The 25,642-nt window shown below is 37.0% G+C and overlaps 1 protein-coding gene across 9 annotated transcripts in view; it reads left to right on the top strand.

Annotated features, from left to right (window-relative positions):
- The window catches only part of GPC5 (glypican 5), a 1,150,604-nt gene that overhangs the window by 225,848 nt on the left and 899,114 nt on the right, over window positions 1–25,642 (top strand). For all 9 annotated transcript variants that reach the window (XM_032496786.1, XM_032496787.1, XM_032496790.1 and 6 more), the window contains exon 4: window positions 14,798–14,931. In XM_032496786.1, the coding sequence (XP_032352677.1) occupies window positions 14,798–14,931 (134 nt within the window). The remainder of the gene's footprint in view (window positions 1–14,797; window positions 14,932–25,642) is intronic.

The following is a 25,642-nucleotide window of genomic DNA, read 5'->3' as shown; positions in this document are numbered from 1 at the left end:
CCATTTTTATCCTCTCAGCCGCAGGGTAGAATTCCTCTCTTTTTCCCTTTCTACCAACGACTCAAGGTTTGTCTAAAACCTTCCCTGGTACCTCTGGTTCCTAGTGATTTTTCTTTGAGCTCCTGTACAACTTACTGCTTATTATGTTCTTTTGACACATAGCTTATATCCTACGGAGATATTATTTATATTGTATTGAAGTTAGCTTTATATATATATATCAATTTGTTTCATCATTGGAAATCCTACCTCCCTAATTAGATTCTAAACTCCTTGAAGACGAGAAATCAGCAAAATATATTCTAGTTTGGTTTTTATAGCCCTTATCAGCAAAAACTTCCTCAACACAGTTAAAAGAGAGAGAAATCCCTACATTTAGAGATTTTTTTTTTTTTACAAAATCTCCACAGCTGCACTGTGAATTGTGTCTGTTTTTCCAATAGCAAAAAATGAATGGAGCTTATGAGTTTTTGCTTAAATTCAGATTGTACATTTTCTCTTAAAACATGCAGTTATCTATTACTCTAGTACATCAGCATTCTGCTAAACTCACCTGTGGTGTGGTCAGCCTTCTCAGATGTTCCAATCTACTAACCGTCTAACCACTCCCATGTCCTTAAATGTGTGCTCTGACTCCAGGATCCAACTCCATTATGCCTTGCTTCTCCAGTTCCATCCATGACCATCAGGAATCCAAGACTCTCGGATTAGTCGAATCTGTTTATCTCATAATCTGACCCTATCTTTAATCACTCCTGCCTTCCCAAACCTATTACCATCACTGAAATCTGCAATTCAGTTATCTTTGGATCAGAGTATCTGAAACAGAGTCTCTACCATTAAACATGCAATTGCGTTGTAAAAGCTACTGTCCTAAAGCAAAACGAAAACTTGCCTGACTCTCTGCCTTCCCTAGGCTCTGTCCCATAAATCTACTTACCTTTGCTAAAAAACTCCACAACAGATTGGTGTATTTTCACAGTCTCTGCTTTCTTATCTTTTTACCTGGTTTTCCTGCCAATCACTAGGCATTCTGCCACACTTCTCCATAGAAACCTCACTTTTCACCAGTCACCAACGGTCTTTTTTCTCGTAAGATCCAAAGGTTTATTTTTGTCCTCATTTTATAGGACTGTCAGTCACCTTGGACATATCTGATCATTTCCTTTTTTTTTTTTTTTTTTTTTAAGAAAACACTCTCTTTGTTTATATTTTGAGATAGCCTGCTCTCATGGGATTCCTCCAGTTTCTCTGAAAACGTCTCAATCTCTTTTAACTTCTCTTCATCTCCACCTGCAAATGCTATTGTATCAGTCTTCGGTGCTCCTCCATCTTTACTCATCCCAGGTACATGCTGTTGACAACCACATTTGTGTATCTACCTGACCTCGCTCTTGAGTTTTCAGCTCGCATGACTAACAGCTATTGGGCAGCTCCTCTTGAATAAATAATAGTCATAGGAAGCCAGACATGTTCAAAAGAGACTTTTCTTTTTTCTCCTCGCATCCATGCTTCTCGATCTCACATACTGACCCTTGCATTCACCCAGCTGCTTCAGCCAAGAAGCACCAGGAGTCATGCCTGAATCCACTGGTTCTTCACTTGCTGTGTTTAATCTATCCACAAGCCCTGCTGTCCCCACCATCAGAATATGTGCGTCTTTCAGCTCGATCTTAGTCCCTGTGGACCATCTTCAGCAAAACCAGCATCATCTTCTCCCTGAACAAGACCAAAAACCTTAAATCTGGAGTCACTGTTTCCATCTTGTCTGTCACTTTTTTTATGTCTTGCTCAGACTTCTCTTCAAACAGCCAGCATGATATATATTTTTAATTCTTTTTTATTGAAGTGCAGTCAATTTACAATGTTAGTTTCAGGTGCACTGCAAAGCAATTCAGTTATACATATATATGTCAGATTCTGTTCCATTACAGCTTATTACAAGAAATTGAATATCGTTTCCTGTGCTATATAGTAGGTCCTTGTTGTTTATCTATTTTATATGTAGTAGTGTGTATCTGTTAATCCCAAACTCTTAATCTATCCCTCCCTGACTCGCCCCTGGTAACCACAGTTCGCTTTTCTGTGTCTGTGAGTCTATTTCTGGTTTGTAAATAAAATTTGTGTGTATATGTATGTATATATATATATTTAGATTCCGCATATAAGTGACATCATATGATATTTGTCTTTCTCTGTCTGGCTTACTTCACTTAATATGATAATCTCCAGGTCCATCCATGTTGCTGCAAATGGCATTATTTCATTCTTTTTTATGACTGAATAATATCCCATTGTATACATATACCACATCTTCTTTATCCAGTCATCTGTTGATGGACATTTAGGTTGTTGCCATGTCTTGGCTGTTGTAAATAGTGCTGCTGTGAACATTGGAGTGCATGTGTCTTTTTGAATCAGAATTTTCTCCAGATCTATGCGCAGGAGTGGGATTGCTGGATAATGTGGTAAGTCTATTTTTAGTTTTTTTAAGGAACCTCCATACTGTCCTCCATTGTGGCTGCACCAGTTTATATTCCCTCCAACAGTGTAGGAAGTTTCCTTTTTCTTCACACTCTTTCCAACACTTATTATTTGTAGACTTAAAAAAAGGTTATTTATTTATTTATTTAGAGGGGCAGGTAATTAGGTTTGTTTGTTTATTTATTTATTTATTGTTTATGTTAATGGAGGTACTGGGGATTGAACCCAGAACCTCGTGCATGATAGGCGCACACTGTACCACTGAGCTATACCCTTCCCGCTGTAGACTTTTTAGTGATGGCCATTCTGACCAGTGTGAGGTGACACCTCATTGTACTTTGATTTGCATTTCTCTGATAATTAGGGATATGGAGTATCTTTTCATGTGCCTTTTGGGCAACTGCATATTTTTAAAACATAAAGATTGTTTTATCATTATGCTCAAAACTCTCCAATGACTTCAGTGCCCACTTAGAACACACACTCACCCTTTGACAGAGTGTATAGTGAAGTCATGTGATCCGGCCAACCCACCTCCCCTTCCCTTCACTCTCCACTCCTACACGGTATTTTTCAGGTGCAGCAGCCTCCTTTCCTTCTCTTCCTGGGTCTGTTTTCATGACTGTTCCCTCTGTGTATGAAGCTCTTCCCTGTCATCTTCCCACAGATGCCTCTTTACTTCACTCAGAAAAGAATTCAAATAAGAAAGTCTTCCTTGAGCAGTCCATCCTCATTCGACACCATTGCTCTGTCAAATACCCATTTTTAACTGAGTAACAGTCATCAAGACTTAAAAGTAGTCTAGTTAATGATCTACTTTCAGTTTCCCCCACTAGAATGTAAGCCTCTTGGGAGAAAGTTCATCACCGTATTCCCAGCACTTAGAATAATGCCTACAAATAATAGGTGCTCAGTGTATGAATGGTCATCGCAATCTGCAGCTAAACAAGGACTAAAAGGCACATGTTTGACTTTTAGTCTTGGGAACTTTCTAAACTACTATGTCCCTATAAATGGAAGGAAGGAAAATAGGAAGGAAGAAAGGAAGAAGGGAGGTGGGGAGGGAGGGAAGGAGAGAAAGAGAAAGAAGGGAAACAATTGATTGCTTTGGTCAATTTCAGTCTCTCCCTATTCCCTGACGACAAGACAGCTCAGTTAGGACAAATTAATCCGCAGTTCTAAGTTGGTTATTGTTTTCTCATTTGATCACATTTGGTACTGCAGTGTCAGTCTATTAGTTTTCCATAAAAGACTGGATTTTTCTGAAGATTTCATATATCTAAATATTCGTCACTTTGGTCTACAAGTCTGATTTTTCTCTGCGAGCCCTAAACTAAATGATTTTAAATGGACACATACAAGTTTAATGAATGATTATGACCAGGACTGAAATGCAGAAGCTCCCTCTGGTGGTCTTCATTTATAGGCATGTACAAAAGTAGCAACGCAGCACGGAGAGCCTGCTCACAGTGGGCCTGGACAGGAGAGCACGGAAATCTTGTGCTGCTTCTCCCTGGCCTGCGCCTTCTCTCTCTCCTCTTTCTTCTTCTCCTGTTTTAATTTTAAATATAAAATGAATTAGGGTGGCAACATCATTATGATGGCTACAAAAATCCATATGGAGAGGTAACTTCTGGAAAATTAAAAGGAAACACAAACAGAAGGCAGTCACCCAAGACCAGACATTCTGTGGCTCCAAGTAAACACTTTGAAAAGGGCCTTATTTGCTTTTTTGCTAACTGGAGAGTAAACATATCCGTAGCCCTTGCAAAGTGGAGACAGTAGGTGTTTTCCTCTTTTTTCAACTTTAACAGTTTTATTTGCTTTTTCCTGGGAACTGTGCACCTTGTACAAATTTAGAATTCTTCTGAATAATATATTTAAAGGCAGTTCTTTGTAGAGCTTTAATAATTTATAACTTGCGGTAAATATTGTTTGTTACAATACTAGAATATACTAGTGTTTTAAGAGTAGTGTTACGGTTATAACTTTTATATCTTCTCCATAGCTGGCTTCTGGAATTATTTGTACCTTGAACTTCTAAGCAACCTGTATATTATCTGGATGATGGTCGTTCTGTAGTTTTAGGGTGTAATCATCTATAATCATGTATTTTTTTGACCTCCACTAATACAAACTTAGCAAAAGCTTTTATAATAATATACTATTACCACGCATTGATTCTAATCATCATGAAGTTAATTTTCCTTACTAAATGTAGCTTTGGGTAGGGAAAAATATCTGGCTTACAAATGGAAGTTGTCAGGAAAGTAGAATATATTTTATGAATAGCTCAAGTTCAGCTTTGCTGAAATTTATCTCTGGTTGTGTTATTAATATTGTTTAATTTTGTTTATAATTCATTCAGCATCCTTTTATACTTTCATTGAAGTGTGTGTTACATCATATTGAAAAATATACTAGGATCACATTTTGGGTGGAATCTACCTTATTTAAAGATTGAGCTTTAAATGACATGAGGATGTAGCAGGACACTATGGTATGTATGTTATCTATAGGATAAGATGATGTATATACCCCTTCAGTCAAAATACAATGACATATGAAGGAAACGAATATATTTAATAAATTAAGGGGAAATTAAAGCAGGATTTTTATGTTTTAAGTTTTACATATCTGCTTCCCCTTGTTATTAATTGCATGTGATTACAGTCATTTAATCACATGTTTCAAGGCAGAATTAAACCACAGTAAAGACTTTATGATGTTAACAACAGTTTGTGCAACCATTTACAGATACGTGCTTTAATGAGGCCTGGTTTTGGCATTACATCAGTCAGGGTCCAACAGAGAAACAGACCAGTAGGGTATGTAGGGTGAGTATACATCTGAAAGGGTTTCTTTTGAGGAATTAGTTGGCTCATGAGATTAGGGAGGCTGAGAATTCTACAATCTGCTGTCTGTAAACTCGCGACTCAGGAAAGCCAGTGGTATAATTTAGTCTGAGTCTAAAGGCCTGAGAACCAGGGGAGGCGATGGTGTGAATCCCAGTCTGAGAGCAGGAGAGGAGTCTGAGAGCACTGATGTGTCCCAGTTCCAGCAGGGAGACTGGGCTTCTCCTTCCTCCGGCTTTTGTTCTATTCAGACTCTGACACAGGATGATGCTTACCCATTGGGGAAGGCATTCTGCTCAACAGAGTCCACTGATTCAAATGCTGGTCTGATCTGTAAACACCTTCACAGACACACCCAGAAACAGTGTTTAATTTGGGCAACCTGTGGCCAGTCAAGGTGACACGTAAAATTAACCATCACAGGCATTCAGTATGCAGTTATATCATCATTAACACCCATGTTTGTCAGTTGCCTCCCAGGTGAAAAGCACCAAAGAAGGTGACATTGAATTTTTGGTAACTTCTGAAAGTTATTTGCAATACAAAAATAACAAGTTATTCACTAAAATATTTTAATAGTCATCTTAAAAAATGAATATGGATTCGAAGGGTTTTGATTTGAACTATGGATTACAGGTGCAACTACAGATCAGTAGCAATATGAAAATTTTTTGAGAAAATATTGAGGATTAATAAATCAAAGAACATGTAACATATGTTAAGTGTGACAGTTATCATGAAATCTGACACAGTTTTGCTTTTCTAATTATAAACCAGGCATTTGATAGGCCAAATTATTTCATTGTGATAGTTTGTAGATCAGGAAGATACAGACTATTCTTTTTTGCCATGTTGCCTGGACTTCTGTGGAAGAGAGGAAAATCTTGCATTGCTATCTCACAAAATTGGAATTTGGGATTTGTGTATCATGGGAGAGCTTCTCTTCATAAATAGGTTATTTTAGTTTTTCTCCCAAATCCAGGTCAGAAATCAAGCTGTCTAACATCCTTGTAATTCCTCCTTTCTCCCCACCTCTCAATTCCTGGGAATCTTCAAGGGAGTAACTGCTGTATTTCCTCTCGTCCACTTGCACACACGTGGGGAAAATGGGATTCTCCTGTCTACTCATACAGCTAGGTCATTTTCAAACCAAATTATTTTATTTATAAAGAACACTTGGGAACCAAGCCTTACCTAATGTGAATCCCACACAACATGTATGAAGGTAAATAGTAAGACCACTAATCATAAAGAGGAGACCATTGGCTTTATAGTAAACAGCCTCTTGCGTTATCTAGATTCAGTCTTAGCCAAGTTACTGACCTGCTCTGGGCTTCAGTTTTCTCACCTGTAGGCTAAGGTGTCTTCTATGCAATTTCCAGCTCTGTTCCTCTAAAGTCCTTCCTCCCCCAGTCCATCCCTCTCTTCCTTCCTTCCTCCCTCCTTTCCTTCCTTCCTGCCTGCCTGCCTGCCGTCTTCCCTTCCTTCCTTCTTTTATTCTTTCTTTATCCTTTCCTTTTCCTTTTCCTCCTTTCTAGTCCTCTTCCTTCTCTCTCTTACTGTCTTTTGAAGGGTATATTATCTGAGTCCTTTTTCTCCTGCCTCTGAAAGATTTTCCTTCTGACATTCTTTATATTCTATATACTTTTTTAAAAATAATTTCATGCATTTTCATGGCTTTAACTGTTGGCTGTATGCAGGGAATTCTAATCATTGACTTGGTCTCCAGTCCCTCATTTGGAACTCCATTTGAGAATTACCTTCAAATCAAAGCTCTAAATTAGAATTTATCTCCTGCTCTAGGAACAGGTAAACCAAAACAATAAACTTATCCTACCGTCTAACTTCCACATACTAGTTATTGGATCTTTATTATCTTTATTTACCCTGGTTGCCAGATTCAAAACTGTTAAAAACGTTCATTCTCCTCCCTTTTTACTTCTTACATTGAGTCAACCAATAGCAAAATCCCATTCATTCTGCTCATAAAAGAGCTTTCTTTTTCCCGTCCTCTCTAATTTCATGTTTTTTTTAAAAATGGAGTTTATTCTAATATTTTCTTGCCTTACCTAGGGAAATAGCTCCTTGTCTGCCAGATCTTTCTAAAATGATGCTCTGATAATACTGTTCCTTTGTTTGCTAATCATGAATACAGTTCCCATAGTCTGCAAAATATAAAGTCCAAACTTCATCAACCTGGCAATTAAGCCCTCTTCCCAACCCCTTGTGACCTGGCCCAACTAACTTTCCTAAGTTTGTTCTCATTGGAATAAAACTAATCATGAACTTCATCTCTGTCTGGAAAAGTTAGCCTCGTTCTAATTTGTGGTAACAGATTTTACCCCTAACACCAGCCAGTTCTTTGACAAATTATTTCTGAGGATCATAGGGAACTGGGCAAGAGAAAATTAATAAGCTCAAATTTGTTGTTGAAAGTGGAAAAATTGTCAATAGTATGTTCCTTCCAGGTAGTTTAAAAGTAGCTTTTCATATAACGGAGCACAGCACATTTGGCCCAAATCCACCCTGTTTCTTATTTTTATCTTTTATTATTATTGTTGTTGCTGTTGTTGTCCTCGAGCATGCTTGTGAGTCATACCTTATGTGACTTCTTTTAATCAGTCCTCATTTTAACACCAAGCATCCTAGATGGCCCGAGGAAGATGTTCGGTCACCTGTTGGCGCACACATTGATGTAGACACGCTTGTCTCATCCTCTGAAATAGATGGCTTAATAAACACTCATAGGATCTCCACATTCATTGCTTTCCAATTTACAGTATTCTAAAATTTTTGCTTTTCAATTATTATTAGGATTAATAAACATTTAAAAAGATCATTTGTGAAAGAAATGGAGGCTCTGCTGGCGGAAGTCAGATGAAAATGAACAAATTTAAGTTATTTCTTACAAAGCTCTTTGAGATTATTAGCTAAAAGCTTTGCGTATTTGAAGATACCAGTAAGACTGAGTGATCAGACAGAGGGAGGCTCTAAACAGAAGTTTGCTCTGTGGTATGGAGTGCCAAGATTACAGTAAGAACGCAGAGAGTCAGCCAAGTGACAAGGAGTTGTTGAAACAAATACTTGATCAGAGTGGGAGAAGTGAGATGGGTTAGGAGCAACTAAAAGAGCTATTTCGAGGCAAGATGGGAACTTGAAAATCAGTGGGAAGCCAGAGATGGGACTTAAAGCAAGAGTAGATAAGCAGTAGGGAAGAAAACAATTTCTTTTCCAAGACACTTCTGACTGACTGCAGGGGAGGACGGTAGCGACCAGGGCGAAGAGTAAGGAGGAAATTGCAGTATAAGTCAAAGATGAAAAATTGCCAGAGCAAGTGTGAGTTTTTTCAGTAGCAATAAGGTGCTGGTATTGAAATGGTCCGCCCAGATCGACTGACTCAGGGGACCTAGGGTGACAGGTCAATGTGCTGGTGACAGATGGTTTTCCATTCCCTTTCAATAAAGTGTGAAGTGGAGCTCCCTGATAGCAAGTCAACACATATAAGGGCTTTGAAATTTATTTGTATGTATTGGAATCTGCTATATATCCTTGTACTTTTGGAGACAATTAGATGACTTATAAGTCTGTGGCTTGTGCTTTTTCTTTTATATTTGTAAAAAAAAATTGCAAAGATGGTAATGGGAGCTGGTGTTTTCAGTTCTCTGTCTGCCTTCCTAGGGATTATGTTCAGTTGCAGATATGGTTTTAGGTCCAACATGGGAGGGACAGGGTGAGATAAGATCTTCCTTAACTGGTAACTGGGAAAGTGGTTTTATTTTCTCAAGTTTCAAGGATGAGAAACCTGAGGTTTGTACAAGTTTCATAACTTGTCTAGAGCTCTGTGGCTAGTCACGTTGGGTCATGGTTGCTGTCTGTTTCCTTTTTCTCTTCTCTTTTGTTTCAAAATCTCCTGTAGTGTCGCTAAACAATGTTACTCCACATATCCTCCATCAACTTATATCATCTATCCTTGGATCTTGTTATTAGGAGTTGTTGACAGCAAAGATACTTTCCTCATTTTTAGTGAATATTTTAGCACCCTTTTTTTTATTTATTTACACTCCACTATCACTATTTTTTTAGCTTCAATGACTGGAAATTCACTTTGAGCCTTTTAACACTTTGGCTTTACACATCCCTAACTTCTCACTTTCAGTAATTTGCTAAGCTCTGTTGATTTTTTTTTTTCAAAATAAACCTTATTTTTTAGAGCAGTTTTAGGCTTATATCAAAACTGTGGGGAAGATACAAAGATTTCCCATATAGCCCCTGCCCCTACACATGCATAGACTCCCCGAGTATCAATATCGTGCTCCAGAGTGATACATTTACTGCCATTGATGAACGTATGTTAGCACATCATTTTTGCCCTAAATCCATGGTGTGCATTAGAGTTTACTCTTGGTGTTGTATATTTTATGGGGTTGGACAACTATAGCGTGACATTTATGTACCATTATAGTATCATACAGAATCGTTTTGCTGACCTAAAAATCCTGTGTTCGCCTATACCCAACGCTGACAACTGCTGATCTTTTTACTGACTCCATAGTTTTGCCTTTTCCAGAATGTCAAATAGTTGGAATCGTACGGTTTTTTCAGGTTGGCTTCTTTCACTTAGTAATAGGCATTTAAGTTTTCTCTCTGTCTTTTCACAGTTTTCTAGCTCATTTCTTTTTAGTAATGGACAGTGTTCTGTTATCTGGATGGACCACTGTTTATTTATCCATTTACGCACTAAAGGGCAACTTGGTTGCTTCCAAGTTTGGGCAATCATAAATAAAGCTTCTATAAAGGTTTTTGTGTGTTTTTGACTCCTTTAGGTAAACACCAAGGAGAGCGACTGCTGAATCATATGATAAAAGTATCTTTTGGTTTTGTAAGAAGCCACCAAATTGTCTTCCCAGGTGGCAGTACCATTTTGCATTCCCACCAGCAAAGAATGAGAGTTTCTGCTGCTCGACATCCTCACCAGCATTTGGTTTTGTCAGTGTTCTGGATTTAGCCTCACAGATTTTTACTTCTCTCTGTGCACCATTCATGAATCCTCTTCATGGACTGTCACTACTGTAGTTCAGAATAAAATTCTTTTTCCTTAGGACTTCAGGATCTATGAACAGTTTATCCACCTTTAATAGTTCTCTCTCCCTAGTCCAACTTGTACAGTGCTGTCAGATTTACTTGCTAAATATCAGCTCTGTAATTTTGCTTTTCCATTCAACAACGATCAGAGACTTTGCCTAGTAAATAAGACTTCTTTGCTTGTCATTTTAAACCCTCCAAGATCTGACTCTGACCTGCCCTTTGAACATAATTTCCTTTTACTACTACCCTTTTTGTCCCCTTCTTTTCAGGTAAACCAAATTTTTATCCGTTTTCCATGTCATCCTTATGTTTTCTTGGATTTATCTCTCTCAAGGTTTTTCCTTGCTTCCCGCCATCATTCTTCGTTCAGATGACATTATGCATCTAATCAGCCTGCATGCTACTGTCTCTCCCTCCTGTCTCCCTCTTAGATCTGCTTCTTTTCACCACTTCTGTCAGTGGCTTTGGGTCCAGCATTTCCCTAGTGTTCTACTGGAAGACCTTCTTTAGTCTCCCTCCCTGCAAACTGCTGTCATGAAGATTTTTCTCTTATGGAAATCACAAGCTACCGTTTTCCACCGTGGAAGATTTTGCGGGCTTTCCATTTGCTGAAGCAAGTTCTTTAGCTTGATATCCAAGTCATATTAAGGCATTTACAAAAATTCAGGTGTAATTGACCTATGACATCATGTTAGTTTCGGGTGTACAGCGCAATGATTTGATATTTGTATGTATTGTGAAATGATCACTGCAGTAAGTCTGATTTACATCCATTATCATATGTATCATGGCATTTTTAAATCTTACCTCTTGCCATAATACTTTCTTTCACTATGTACTTTTTGTTGTATGAAACACTTTAGGTTGTTGTACACCTCTTTGCCTTTCTATTCTCTCCTGGAGCTTTCCTACTTTGTCCACATGACAAACTCTTAGTTTATCTTTTACCCTGCTGTTTGGATATGACTGCCTGAAGCTCTTCCCTGAGCACCCCAAATACAGTTAATCTGTTCATTTTCTACATGTTACAGTATTACTTCTTTTTCTTTTTTTTATTGAAGTATAGCTGGCTTACAATATTACATTAGTTTCAGGTATACAATATAGTGATTAGATACTTTTATAAGTAATTATAAGATTATTTATTACATTCCCTGTGCCCTACATTACATCCCTGTGATCTATTTATTTTATAACTGGTAGTTTGTACCTTTTAATCCCCTTCATCTAATCTGCCCATAACCCCAACTCTCCCCCTCTCTGGCAACCACTAGTTTGTCCTCTGTATCTGTGAGTCTGTTCCTATTTTGTTATATATTTTTATTTGTTTTTATTTTTTTGTATTTTATATATAAGTGAAAACACAGTGTTTGTCTTTCTCTGTCTGACTTATTTCACTTATTTCACTTAGCATAATGCCCTCCAGGTCCATCCATGCTGTTGCACATGACAAGATTTCTTTTTTTATGGCTGGGTAATATTCCATTGTACGTGAATTTGATCTTCGAACAACAAGGGTTTGAGCAGGTCCACTTACATGTGGATTTTTTTTTCATTAAATATGTACTACAGTACCACACTATCTGCAGTTCATTGACTCCATGGATATGGAACTGTGGAGAGAGAATCCTCTTTAAAGGTATGTGTGGATTTTCAAGTGCACAGTGTTGGTACCCCAACCCCCATTTTGTTCAAGGGTCAACTCTGTATACCATATCTTCTTTATCCATTCATCTGTTGATGGGCCCCTACCTAGGTTGCTTCCATATCTTGGCTATTGTTAATGTCTGAATATTTAACAATTTTAATTCTTCTAATCCATGAACACAGAATATCTTTCCATTTATTTGTGTTGTCACTGGTTTCTTTCATCGGTGTCTTATTGTTTTAGGAGTGCAAGTCTTTTACCTTTTTGGTTAAATTTATTCCTAGGTATTTTATTCTTTTTGGTGCCATTGTAAGTGGGATAGTTTTCTCAATTTCTCTTACTGATAGTTCATTATAAATGTATAGAAATGCAGCTGATTTCTATGTATTTATAATGTATCCTGTGACTTTATTGAATTTATTTATTAGTTCTGAAAGTTTTTGAGGGGCATCTTTAGGGTTTTCTATGTATAGTATCATGCCATCCACAAATAGTGACAGTTTTACTTTTCCCTTACAATTTGGATCCCTTTTATTTCTTTTTCTTGTCTAACTGCTGTAGCTAGGACTTCCAATACTTTGTTAAATAAAAGTGGCAAGAATGTCTTGTTCCTGATCTCAGAAGAAAACCTTTCTGCTTTTTACCATTGAATGTGATGTTAGCTGTGGGTTTCTCATTAATGGCCTTTATTATATTGAGGTATGTTCCCTCTATACCAACTTTGTTGAGTGTTTATCATGAATGGATGTTGAATTTTGTCAATTGCTTTTCCTGTGTCTATTGAGAAAATTGTGATTTTTATCCTTTCTTTTGTTAATATGGTATATCATATTGATTGATTTGTGGATGTCGAACCATCCTTGCATCCCTGTGGTAAATCCCACTTGATCATAATCTGTGATCCTTTTATTGTCTTGTTGAATTCAGGTTGCCAATATTTTTTCTGAGGATTTTTGCCTCCTTATTAGACGTAGTGGCCTGTGATTTTCTTTTTATAGTATCTCTGGTTTTGGTATTAGGGTAATGCTGGCCTTGTAGAATGAGCTTGGATGTGTTCCTTCCTTTTCAACTTTTTGGGATAATTTGATAAGAATAGATATTAACTCATCTTCAGCTGTGGTTGCCATGAGGTATATGTGTGTGTGTTTGTGTGTATATATATATATGTACATATAGTTTGACATTTATTTTACATTTTCAAATTCTTTGTTGAAGTTCTCACTGTGTACTTTTAAGACTGTTACTTTGAACATTTTGTGAAGTAAATTATTTATCTCCATTTCACTAGTTTTTTTCCCCTGGAGTTTTGTCTTGCCCTTTCATTCTGAATGTATTCCTGTCTTCTCATTTTGTTTGACTTCCTGCTGTTTGTCTCTATAAATTAGGTGAAGTAGTTTCCTCTCTGTCTCTTGAAGGTGTGCCTTTGTCTGGGAGTGTCTATCTGCAGACTGCATGTGCTCAGTGGCATTGGCAGGAGGATTGGAGCCAAAGTAAGCACAGGCAGGGCTTTTTCCAGGGTTGTCTGGAACTGTCGCACTGGTGGTGTGGACTGGAGCTGGAGCCTGGAGTGTGCCAGGACTTCTACTAAGGTGCACTTGAATTTAATGTTTGGAGGAATTTTTTTTTTCCTCTTGACTTGTCAGCTCCTTTGAGGGAAATTCAGTTTCTCATCTTTTACTTCATAAAACATGTAACACACATTCTTTGCAAATATTGGAACAAAATAATTATGATTTAAATAAATGAATTGATGCATAATTCCTTTAATGCACATTCAGGGAAAATTTTTTTAAAAATTAGAACTTTAAGGGAACTTTGGAATAATTTATTCTAACTTTTTCATGTTACATATAAGGAAATCAACTTTAAAGAAGTTCTGCTGCTGTTTTCAAGATCTCATCACTTAACAAAGGAAAAATTAGGACAAAAACCAAAGTCTCCTGACCCTTGGGCAATGCTTTTATATATTTTTAATTATACAAACATGCCTTTTTAAATGTACATGTTATCTTATGAATCTTTTTTGATGCTTTACATGATAATGTGTCCAGTTAGTTACTTAATGTTTTAATGACAATTATTTAAATTATATGAAGATCTTTACTAGATAAGTAGTATTAAAAAATGAAATGTTCAATTGGATAAATAATTTTTTTTAAAGAGACCGTAAATAACACCCTTGACAGCAAACCAGACTGAGGAAGAAGATATACAACTATTACAGAATGAGTTTTATATAAATATTTATTGCCATTCCTAAGAAAAGATTTTAAGAAGAAAACTACCTTTAGAATTCATATAGAAATGAAACCTATTCAGTAGCAAATTATTTTAGTAAAAAATCAGTACAGATATATGATTAGTCATACATATGAAATTAAACTATAAATAACATCTACATTGGTTAAATGGCTTTATTTATACAAGCTGGCTAGTTTATTAATGTAGTTCTCTGATTTTGCATATATATTTTTATTGAAGTATTTTGTGTTTGCATACATGCAAACTATATAAATGTGTAGAGCATCAATTTAGTATGGTTGCCATTTTATACGGATAATTTGATTCTCCCTGTTTTAAAAATTAACAAACATTATATATATTAAAGGTTAATACTGAAGTATAATTAAGAACATGGCATTGTTTTGGGCTCTAGTGAATATTACATTCTCAGAAAGCCTGGAGCATGGTTTCTGACTGTCTCTTAAAATTTTCTTTTTTAAAGGTGTATAAGATTTGTGGCCGTCCAGTCAGAAAACCCACACAAAGCCCCCGCTGTTCTTTTGATGGGAGCAAAGAGAAGCATGGAATGAAGATCTCCACAAGAAACGGTGAAGAGACACTTGCCAACAGAAGAAAGTAAGACATTTGTTTTACAACCAGAAAGAGAAAAGAAAGTAAGCCATTAATTTTACAACAGAATAGAATGTATTCAATTAAGTAGGACAAAATACACTATTGGAGAAACAAAAGTTCAACATTTAAAATTTAGTGGTTCCTCCTATCATGTTAATTAGGAAGACAGGTTCAACTCAGGAGACCAAAATACTTTCAATGATCAGGAACTTTTAAAATAATATACTGTGGCAGGCCTTAGGCACATACAATCATTGTGCGCTTAAAATGCGGCTAGTGTACAACGTTGTAGGGCAGATGTCTAAGACTTAGTCATCTTGCTTAACTGAAACTGTGTCATTGATTAGTAACTCCCCATTCCCCACTCCCTGTGGTCAAAGATGTTGTACTGTACACTTCAAAATTCATTAAGAAGGTAGATCTCATGGTAAGTGAGCTTACTACAAAAAAACAAACCTTTAAAAAATGTGGCTAGTATGACTAAGGATTGAATTTTTGATGTTGTATAATTTTAACTAGTTTTAGTCTGAATTTTACATGTAGCTAATGGCTTCTATATTGGACGGAATGCAAGACAGAAAGAGTATTCATGTAAATGATGTGATAAGTATTATTGTAGACTGCTAAGTATCTGTTTAAAAACCAAAGTATGCATACCTTTTACCTGGAATACTGAAAATTACTATCTGTTGATTCAAAATGATAAGCGTTGAGTGGCTTGTGTCTGTAATTCACATTTCTACCACTATGCCCATCATTATTTCACTGGTTAAATTAGAGCCTTCATTAGTGTCCATTTACTTGATAATTGGTGATTAAACTACAAACCTCTTAAAACTGTAGGAAACTGTTATTTTATTTATTGCGGTATTCAGTTGAGCAGTGCTATGTTCTGGCAAATACTAGATTCTCAGTAGGTATTTTTGAATTAAACTGAAATTCACAACTCTGTTTATTAATTCAAATAATCATTTCTAACAATATCTTATGAAGAATTCTATATTTTACGTGGTCTTACTCTCTGTAATGTAAAATCTTTTCTCTATTTTGGAATAGTGCTCTTAATTGCCTCGTTTTCTCCTCAGGTGGGTTGTGAGAACAGGATAAAGATTTGGGCTATTGCTGGCTATTTGCTACAGCTCAAAACACATTGTTTGCTTGCAAAGTAGCTGTGGTTTATTTATTTATTTTTTAAATTTAAACATCTGTAGTGATCAGCAGTCATTTCTTGCATTTGAGAAATCAATATGCTTTGACTGTGGTGGTTCTTATAATAAAACCCAGCCAAGGGTTTTCTTAGGTTCTTCTTAGAGGTCATGTCAGTTTCACTACCAAGGGAACTTAGCTGCTGAAAAACCAAAACAAAACCCAACGCTTAACATGGTTTATTCACTTGCAAAACTAAGACAATGCAGGTGAAATGTTAGGAAATGGCTCAGGAGCAATGAGGGGCTCACATGACTGGGAGGTTTTTGATGATTCTATCCTGGCCATTAAATAGACCTCCTTGTCACCAGTCTTGCAAACTCATTATTTCTATGTCCTTGACCAGTTCAGCCACCATTAGCCATTTCCCATGACTCAGGGTGGACCCATCACAGGCCAATCTCGTGCCACACAAAGTGAGAAACTAGAGGCACTGCACTTGAGCCCGCTTAAGCATTTCATTTTTACACATTTTTTTATTGCCACTCCTGGATGGGACTTAATTGCTATGGCAGTATATTTCTGCTTGATGCCTATATGTTGTGCTGACCTATCCATAAACTAGACCTGAGTTTTATTTATCCTTTCCTATCTATAAAGTAGACTTTGTCAACCAAGCAATGCAGAAGGCTGCAAATAAGAAAAGAATTTATTTAGGCTCTTGGGAATTGCAGTTCTGGAGACACAGGTTTGGGTAAAACTAAAAGAGTGTTGAGGGAAAAAAAGAGTCAGGGGCTCCTAAAGACAAAAGCCACAAGGCTGTGTAAAGTTGTCTGGCAAGAATTATGATCGACTGATGTAAGAAAGGAAATATTTATCCCTAAGGGCTATTTCAGGGTAAGGGCTCAGTGAGTAGAGAGGCGGTCACGAGTTATTTGGTGTAAGGGTCTGATAACTATCTTGAGCTTCTGGAACATTGGGCAGATGTTGTGGGTGCCTGCATTAGGACAATAAGTGGACAAAGGTCAGATTCCATCCAGGCTGAGATGTGCATGCCACACTTCCTGAAAGGCCTTCAGCTCCATGTAGAGAGCTCTCTTAGCAGTACCATTTTGATTTCCCTTTTACAAACTGAATTTTTTTTATCCTTCATCAACTATCTTTCCCCATGAGGTCATAAATTGTGCTTGAAGTAGGTGGGGCAGTGTAACAGGAGTGGGCGCTTAGTGAGCCTGGGCTACTTTCCATGCATCTTACTTGTGCTTTTTCTACCTACTTGAGTCTGCTTTCCAATAGATCATTTCCACTTGAGGTTATATTGCTTTGACACAAGTCTGATCGTATAGCCTGGCAGATCGTATATCACTGAGTTCATCTTGGCCACCTCAGGTTGCCGAATCACTTGGTAGCTCATGGTCAAGTGTGCAGTTTCGATCAGAGCCCAGTTGCAAACCAACCAACCAACCAACTAACGAAGCAAGCAAATACAGTTTTTAGCAAAAGAAATGACTTTACTCCAAAACCCTTGATGTCTATACTATGATTCTTCTAATGGGGCTTTCTGGAGTCTCTGTAGAGCATCTTTATTTGCCCCCTGTACTTCGGTCACCATTGAATAAATGAACTGGGTTGTCTGAACTGAACGTCAGAGCAGCTGGGGGCTACTTTACAGATGGGTTACAACAACACACTAAGTTGTAATATGTGTGTGATACGTTTTTCCTAATGTGCAAAGGGACTCAGATAGCACTGTGCCTCTTCCTGAGTGCTAGACATCTTAAGTGCAGACATTTACATTAGAAGAATATCCCAATCAGATTCAGACATTTAGAAACCCTGCTGAATTGTCAAGCACTCAAAATGTCAATATTTTTCCCCACCAGAGTCATTCACTTGCCTACTGTTATCTAGGATGATGTGATCAATATTTTATTATCAGCATGGTGTCCTGTAGGACGTCTAGATGATCACGGCTCATGTCTGTCATGGAGAAGGAGAATTGCCCGGAGGTCTAACAGTGAAGGGATACTTGCCAGCTGAAAGTGAAATGTTCCTAATTGTCCTTACTAATTGGTAAAGAGATAAAAGCATTTGCCAAATCATTAGCTGGATAGCAGGTGGCGGGACATGTTTTGATTTGTTCTAGCAGATACCACATACTATGTAATTGGAGTCACCCTTTGACTCAGGTTATGATAATCCAACCATCCTCCATGTCGACCTCAGTGTGCACAGACCAGCCAAACAAGTGAGGTCACTGGTGAGGTGTTAGAATCACCGTCACTACATTTTTCATGTCTTTGATGATAACCCTAAACTCAGCAATTCCCTGGGGATATTGTGATAGTGTGATTTATCGTAAGAAATACATATTTGGTGTCTGACACAATTCTTGGCATACAGCTACCAAAACTCTTGGATTTTCCAACGTGATGAAAGCAAAAAAGTGTCTTTCGTTATGTTAAGGAGGTGACTTTTGGACCCCACCTAAGGATGGGGCTGGTTGCCTGGAGAGCCAAACATGTGATTAGAAGCTTGAAACTTTCAGTCCCACCTCCCAACCTCCAGTGAGGAGAGAGGGGCCACAGGCTGAATCAATTGCCAATGACCAATGAGTTAATCAACCACACCTGTGTCATGAAGCCTCCATAAAAGCTGCAAAGAGTGAGGTTGGAGAGCATCCGGGTTGATGAGCACGTGGAGGTGCTGGGAGAGCGGAGTGCCGGTGGGGGTGGGGGGGTGAGGGCGGGACAGGGGCAGCGTGGAAGCTCCACACCCTCTCCCTGTGCCTCGCCCTCTGCGGCTCTCCCCGCAGGCTGTTCCGGAGTTACATCCTTTTATAGTAAACTGTTGACCTTGTAAGTAAAACTTACTCTGTGAGCTGCTCTGCCAAATTAATCCATCCTTGGGGAGGAGGGGGTCATGGGAACCCGTGATTTATAGTCAGTTAGTCAGAAGTACTGGTAACCTGGACTTAAGCCTGGCATCTGACTGTGGGGGAGGCAGGGGCAGGGTGCATAGAACCTGTGGAATCTAATGCTATGTCTGGGTAGATAGTTTCAGAATTAAGTTGAATTTTCAGATACGCTGCTGCTGTGAGAAGTTGCTTTTTGTTGGCGTGGGTACCCCTACTTCCTCTCCACCTGTTGGCATTGGTACCAGAACCAAAACAGCTATGATACCCTTTTATTTACTAATTTTCTATGAGAGGTAGTTTTTGGAATTTCAGTTTGGCCCTCACTCCATGAGTGGAGAAACCAGTATGGGGACTGTGCGAGGGGTGCGTGTATCTCATCTAAATATGTGTACAGAAGTGTGAAATAGACACACTTCTATGTACTCAGGGGGCCCAGCGTGAGACCGACTGAGCCTAAAACTTAATTTTCGTTTGACTTCTGTAGGGCCCATTTAGACTGACAAGAGTCTAGTGGCACTGTGGGTCTTCAGGATGAATGTTAACTGAGAGCTAGTGTCTGTTCCTGAGAAGCAAAAGGGCTGCAGGTTTCTTAAGGGATGGCTTGAAGGAAGACTTACACTACATAGTTGTTGGGTTTACGTAGGGTTCTTTCTCAAGAGAACCCTGTCTTGCTGCGGTGAAGGTGCTCGGAAGCTGGGAATTAGGAACTAGGTGAGAGACTGTGAGTTCTTTTTGTGGCAAATAAAGTGGCATTTTTTTTTATATCTTTAATTTCCAAGGATTTGTTTCTTGTACTTAATTTTTTTGTTATTCGCATCCCATTCTTATTTGATGGGCGAGCTATTTACTTATCACTCTAATTAATATATTAACTAATACAAACTAATAAAGGTTTAGAAATTTTAATTATTTCCTGTAGTTTTGTTTTTTCTGTTTTATGGGTTTCTTTTTTTTTTTCTGTTAGTTGAATTTTCTACTATATTTCTTTGTAAAGTTCATTTATCCATTTGTAGGAGTTCCTTTTATGTCCTCTATGTGGTTTATTTGTCAGTTTTAGATTTTGCAAATATTTTCTGAGATGATATTTCAATATGATGTATTAAATGTAAGTAAAAGTCAGTTGATGAGTAATTTAGTCTAAGATGATCTTGTTAAATAAAAATTCTTAAGTTTCTCAAATATTTTTTCTTGTTTAAAAATTTCTTGCCTGCATCAGTTCAACAAAAATTCTACTATACTTTTTAATGCTAGCATTATAGTTTTGTTTCCCTCATTAAATGTTTAATATATAGAGAGACTGTATCTTTACCATATATAAGGTAAAGTTCCAACTTAAATTTTTCAAATTCTGAGGCAGTTTTCAAGGGATGCTCTAAAACAATCCATTCTTTTCCTTTCCTCATTTTTTCAACTTCATACTCATTCCAAATTCCCATAGATACACTGTTTATATTTATATACTCTATTTATAAACTCTCTATGAAATTGTTTTTTTGGTTTTTTTCTTTCTTTTTTATTTTGCTTTTGTTACATCTGTCAAACCTCTTTATTCTGTTTTCCAAAATTCTCTTTGATATTTGTGGGATTTATTTTTCCAAATTTATTTTATAGTCTCTTGATTGGAAGTATATTGAATACAAAGATTGATTCAGACAAAGGTATGTTTATAATGCTGTATGTGGCTGCTTTTTTGTCCTGCATTTCTAATGGTTGGCCTGTTGATGGGGTTGGGTTTTCTTTGCAGAGGGTCATGCGGTGCGCTGGTTCAGCCATCCTGGCAAGGAGCTTGCTGCAGCTGGTGAGACTCACACTCTGTGCACTGTAGCCTGCCTTCTTAGGATGTATCCCAGAGAAACGCTTGCTCATATGCACAAAGGACGTTTTTGAATATTTGTTGCAGCTGAGAAATAGAGGCAACCTATATGTCCATACCAAGAGAACAGGAAAAAGAAAATGTAAGACTTTAGAACATTATAGTGCAGTCAGAAGGAAAGAACGTATTTTCATACATCAAAAAATATTGTGATTAGAGAGAAAAAAAGTATTACATTGAGAATAATAGTGTAGTACTACTTATAAATTAAAAACGCATGAATACATAAAATAAACATGTATTTTCAAGGAAAGGACATAGCAAAGTACTTATATTAAATATATTAGGATGGACATTTATAAAATGACAGGAAACGGGATGAGGGATGAAGAAAAAATGAGATAATAAAACAAATGAGTACAGAGGTGCTCAAGGACCAGTGATCATAGTATGCCAGGAATTGAGGAGTGTGCTTAACTCAGCTCTGTGTCTGAGAAAATCAGCGTGTGTTTGTGTATGCATACATAAAAATAAACACACATATTGTTGTTAAAGTTGAGATGAGAACTGTTTTTTTAATCATGTTTTTTTCCTAATTAAAAAGTATTTAAAATCTTTTCACGAGAGCTGATGGTACTCAATTTCTCAGTAACAGTTTTTTGCCATTTCATATGCTAAGCATACATAATTTTTCATCATAGTGTGTAGTAAATATAGTGATTATCCAGACAGGTATAAGATATAATTTGCCAAAAAGAGTTGACTTGTTTGGATTTCCTACTGTAACTCATAATTAAAACAAAAAGAAAGAGAAAAAAGTAGATTTCCAACTGACCCACCAAATCATTAACAAAACCACTTCTTTGTGCAATTCATAATAAAGTAGAGTTAGAAAACTTAACATTTCCTGAGTTCGTTTTTACACATTAGCATCATATCCATGGCAGTTTTTCTCTCTTGGGGTGTATTTTCTTTGCACTATTCCCATAGGAATACCAATAGAAGAAACTACTTTCTATAAATTTTAGCCAATTTAAAATTATTAATTCGTGTACTAGCTCAGAAAAGAGAAATGCATCAGTGTCTCTGATGCTGTCTTACCCTGTAAATGAAAATAAACATTCTTCTGATTACTAAATATTTAAAACTCTTTACATATAAATAAGTCACAGTCTTTTAAAATTGTCACAGTTTACTATAGATTTAATTTCTTTATTGCTATATGACAATTTTTGTTGTTTAAAATTGTTAGATTTATGACACCTAACTTAAAACACATACATATTTTCAGCTCTTTGTGAAAGAGTAAGAGTTTAATTTATATAGTTTTCTATTACTTAAACAATTCTTTAGAGGTTGTGTTCATATAGCCATTATTAACATAAATAATTTGGCTTTTTTTTTTCTTTTTGCAGGGTGGTAGCCAACAGTATTTATTAAGTGGTGATAAATCAGTTTTTGGTTTTTAATTGGAATGTTTAGTTCATGTGATCAAAACCCAAACTCTGTCCTGAATAAAATAAAGTGGAAATGAGTTTATTGCAAGGATTTCAGCCTGCAAATGGGAGATTCAGGGCTGGGGGAGCAGTGAGTTCTGAGTTGTTCAGTCTGAGGGATTTTTTTTTTAACATTTTTTATTGATTTATAATCATTTTACAATGTTGTGTCAAATTCCAGTGTTCAGCACAATTTTTCAGTTATTCATGGACATATACACACTCATTGTCACATTTTTTTCTCTGTGAGTTATCATAACATTTTGTGTATATTTCCCTGTGCTATACAGTGTAGTCTATTCTACAATTTTGAAATCCCAGTCTATCCCTTCCCACCCTCCACCCACCTGGTAACCACAAGTCTGTATTCTCTGTCTGTGAGTCTTTCTGTCCTTTATTTATGCTTTGTTTTTGTTTGTTTGTTTGCTTTTGTTTTTTAGATTCCACATATGAGCGATCTCATATGGTATTTTTCTTTCTCTTTCTGGCTTACTTCACTTGGAATGACATTCTCCAGGAGCATCCATGTTGCTGCAAATGGCATTATGTTGTCGGTTTTTATGGCTGAGTAGTATTCCATTGTATAAATATACAACCTCTTCTTTATCCAGTCACCTGTTGATGGACATTTAGGCTGTTTCCATGTTTTGGCTATTGTAAATAGTGCTGCTATGAACATTGGGGTGCAGGTGTCATCCTGAAGTAGATTTCCTTCTGGATACAAGCCCAGGAGTGGGATTCCTGGGTCATACGGTAAGTCTATTCCTAGTCTTTTGAGGAATCTCCACACTGTTTTCCATAGTGGCTGCACCAAACTGCATTCCCACCAGCAGTGTAGGAGGGTTCCCCTTTCTCCACAGCCTCTCCAGCATTTGTCATTTGTGGATTTTTGAATGACGGCCATTCTGACTGGTGTGAGGTGATACCTCATTGTAGTTTTGATTTGCATTTCTCTGATAATTAGTGATATTGAGCATTTTTTCATGTGCTTTTTGATCATTTGTATGTCTTCCTTGGAGAATTGCTTGTTTAGGTCTTCTGCCCATTTTTGGATTGGGTTGTTTATTTTTTTCTTATTGAGTCGTATGAGCTGCTTATATATTCTGGAGATCAAGCCTTTGTCGGTTTCACTTGCAAAAATTTTCTCCCATTCCGTAGGTTTTCTTCTTGTTTTATTTCTGGTTTCCTTTGCTGTGCAGAAGCTTGTAAGTTTCATTAGGTCCCATTTGTTTATTCTTGCTTTTATTTCTTCTAGGAGAAAATTTTTGAGATGTATGTCAGATAATGTTTTGCCTATGTTTTCCTCTAGGAGGTTTATTGTATCTTGTCTTATGTTTAAGTCTTTAATCCATTTTGAGTTGATTTTTGTATATGGTGTAAGGGAGTGTTCTAGCTTCATTGTTTTACATGCTGCTGTCCAGTTTTCCCAACACCATTTGCTGAAGAGACTGTCTTTATTCCAATGTATATTCTTGCCTCCTTTGTCAGAGATGAGTTGACCAAAAGTTTGTGGGTTCATTTCTGGGCTCTCTATTCTGTTCCATTGGTCTATATGTCTGTTTTGGTACCAATACCATGCTGTCTTGATGACTGTAGCTCTATAGTATTGTCTGAAGTCTGGGAGAGTTATTCCTCCAGCCTCTTTCTTTCTCTTCAGTAATGCTTTGGCAATTCTAGGTCTTTGATGGTTCCCTATGAATTTTATTATGATTTTTTCTAGTTCTGTGAAATATGTCCTGGGTAATTGGATAGGGATTGCATTAAATCTGTAGATTGCCTTGGGCAGTGTGACCATTTTAACAATATTGATTCTTCCAATCCAAGAGCATGGAATATCATTCCATTTTTTAAAGTCTTCTTTAATTTCCTTCATCAGTGGTTTATAGTTTTCTGTGTATAATTCTTTCACCTCCTTGGTTAGATTTATTCCCAGATATTTTATTACTTTGGGTGCTATTTTAAAGGGGATTGTTTCTTTACTTTCTTCTTCTGTTGATTTATCGTTAGTGTAAAGAAATGCAACTGATTTTTGAACGTTAATTTTGTAACCTGCTACCTTGCTGAATTCTTCAATCAGCTGTAGTAGCTTTTGTGTGGACCTTTTAGGGTTTTCTATATATAGTAACATGTCATCAGCATATAATGACACTTTTACCTCTTCTTTTCCAATTTGGATCCCTTTTATTTCTTTCTTTTGCCTGACTGCTGTGGCTAGGACTTCCAGGACTATGTTGAATAGGAGTGGTGATAATGGGCATCCTTGTCTTGTCCCAGATTTTAGTGGGAAGCTTTTGAGTTTTTCACCGTTGAGTACTATGCTGGCTGTAGGTTTGTCATATATAGCTTTTATTATGTTGAGATATGTTCCTTCTATACCCACTTTGGTGAGAGTTTTTATCATAAATGGGTGTTGAATTTTATCAAATGCTTTTTCTGCATCGATGGAGATGATCATGTGGTTTTTGTCCTTTCTCTTGTTGATGTGATGTATTACACTGATTGATTTGCGTATGTTGAACCAGCCTTGTGTCCCTGGGATGAACCCCACTTGGTCATGATGTATAATCTTTTTTATGTGTTGTTGGATTCTATTTGCTAAAATTTTGGTGAGGATTTTGGCGTCTATGTTCATCAGTGATATTGGCCTATAATTCTCTTTGTTTGTAGTGTCTTTGCCTGGTTTTGGTATCAGGGTGATGGTGGCTTCATAGAATGAGTTTGGGAGTATTCCCTCCTTTTCAATCGTCTGGAAGAGTTTGAGAAGGACTGGTATGAGTTCTTCTTTGTATGTTTGGTAGAATTCCCCGGTGAAGCCGTCCAGTCCTGGACTTTTATTTGTAGGGAGGTTTTTAATTGCTATTTCTATTTCCTTTCTAGTGATCGGATTGTTCAAGTGTTCAGATTCTTCTTGATTCAGTTTTGGTGGACAGTATGTTTCCAGAAACTTGTCCATCTCCTCTAGGTTATCCAGTTTGGTTCCATATAGTTTTTCATAACATTCTCGTATGATATTCTGTGTTTCTATTTTGTTTGTTGTAATTTCTCCATTTTCCTTTCTTATTTTGCTAATTTGTGCTCTCTCTTTTTTCTTCTTTGTGAGTTTGGCCAGAGGTTTGTCAATTTTATTTACTTTTTCAACAAACCAGCTTTTGGTTTGGTTGACTTTTTCTATGGTCTTGTTAATCTCTATTGTATTTAATTCCTCTCTGATCTTTATTATTTCCTTCCTTCTGCTGCTTTTTGGGGCTTTTTGTTCTTCTTTTTCTAATTCATTCAGGTGGTGGGTTAAATTGTTTATTTGAGATTGTTCTTCTTTTTTGAGGAAGGCCTGTATCGCTATAA

This window comes from Camelus ferus, chromosome 14, assembly GCF_009834535.1.
Source record: "Camelus ferus isolate YT-003-E chromosome 14, BCGSAC_Cfer_1.0, whole genome shotgun sequence".
In the NCBI taxonomy this organism is placed as follows: domain Eukaryota; kingdom Metazoa; phylum Chordata; class Mammalia; order Artiodactyla; family Camelidae; genus Camelus; species Camelus ferus.
The sequence above is the reverse complement of the archived record's forward strand: the minus strand, read 5'-3'. Positions and strand labels throughout refer to the sequence as shown.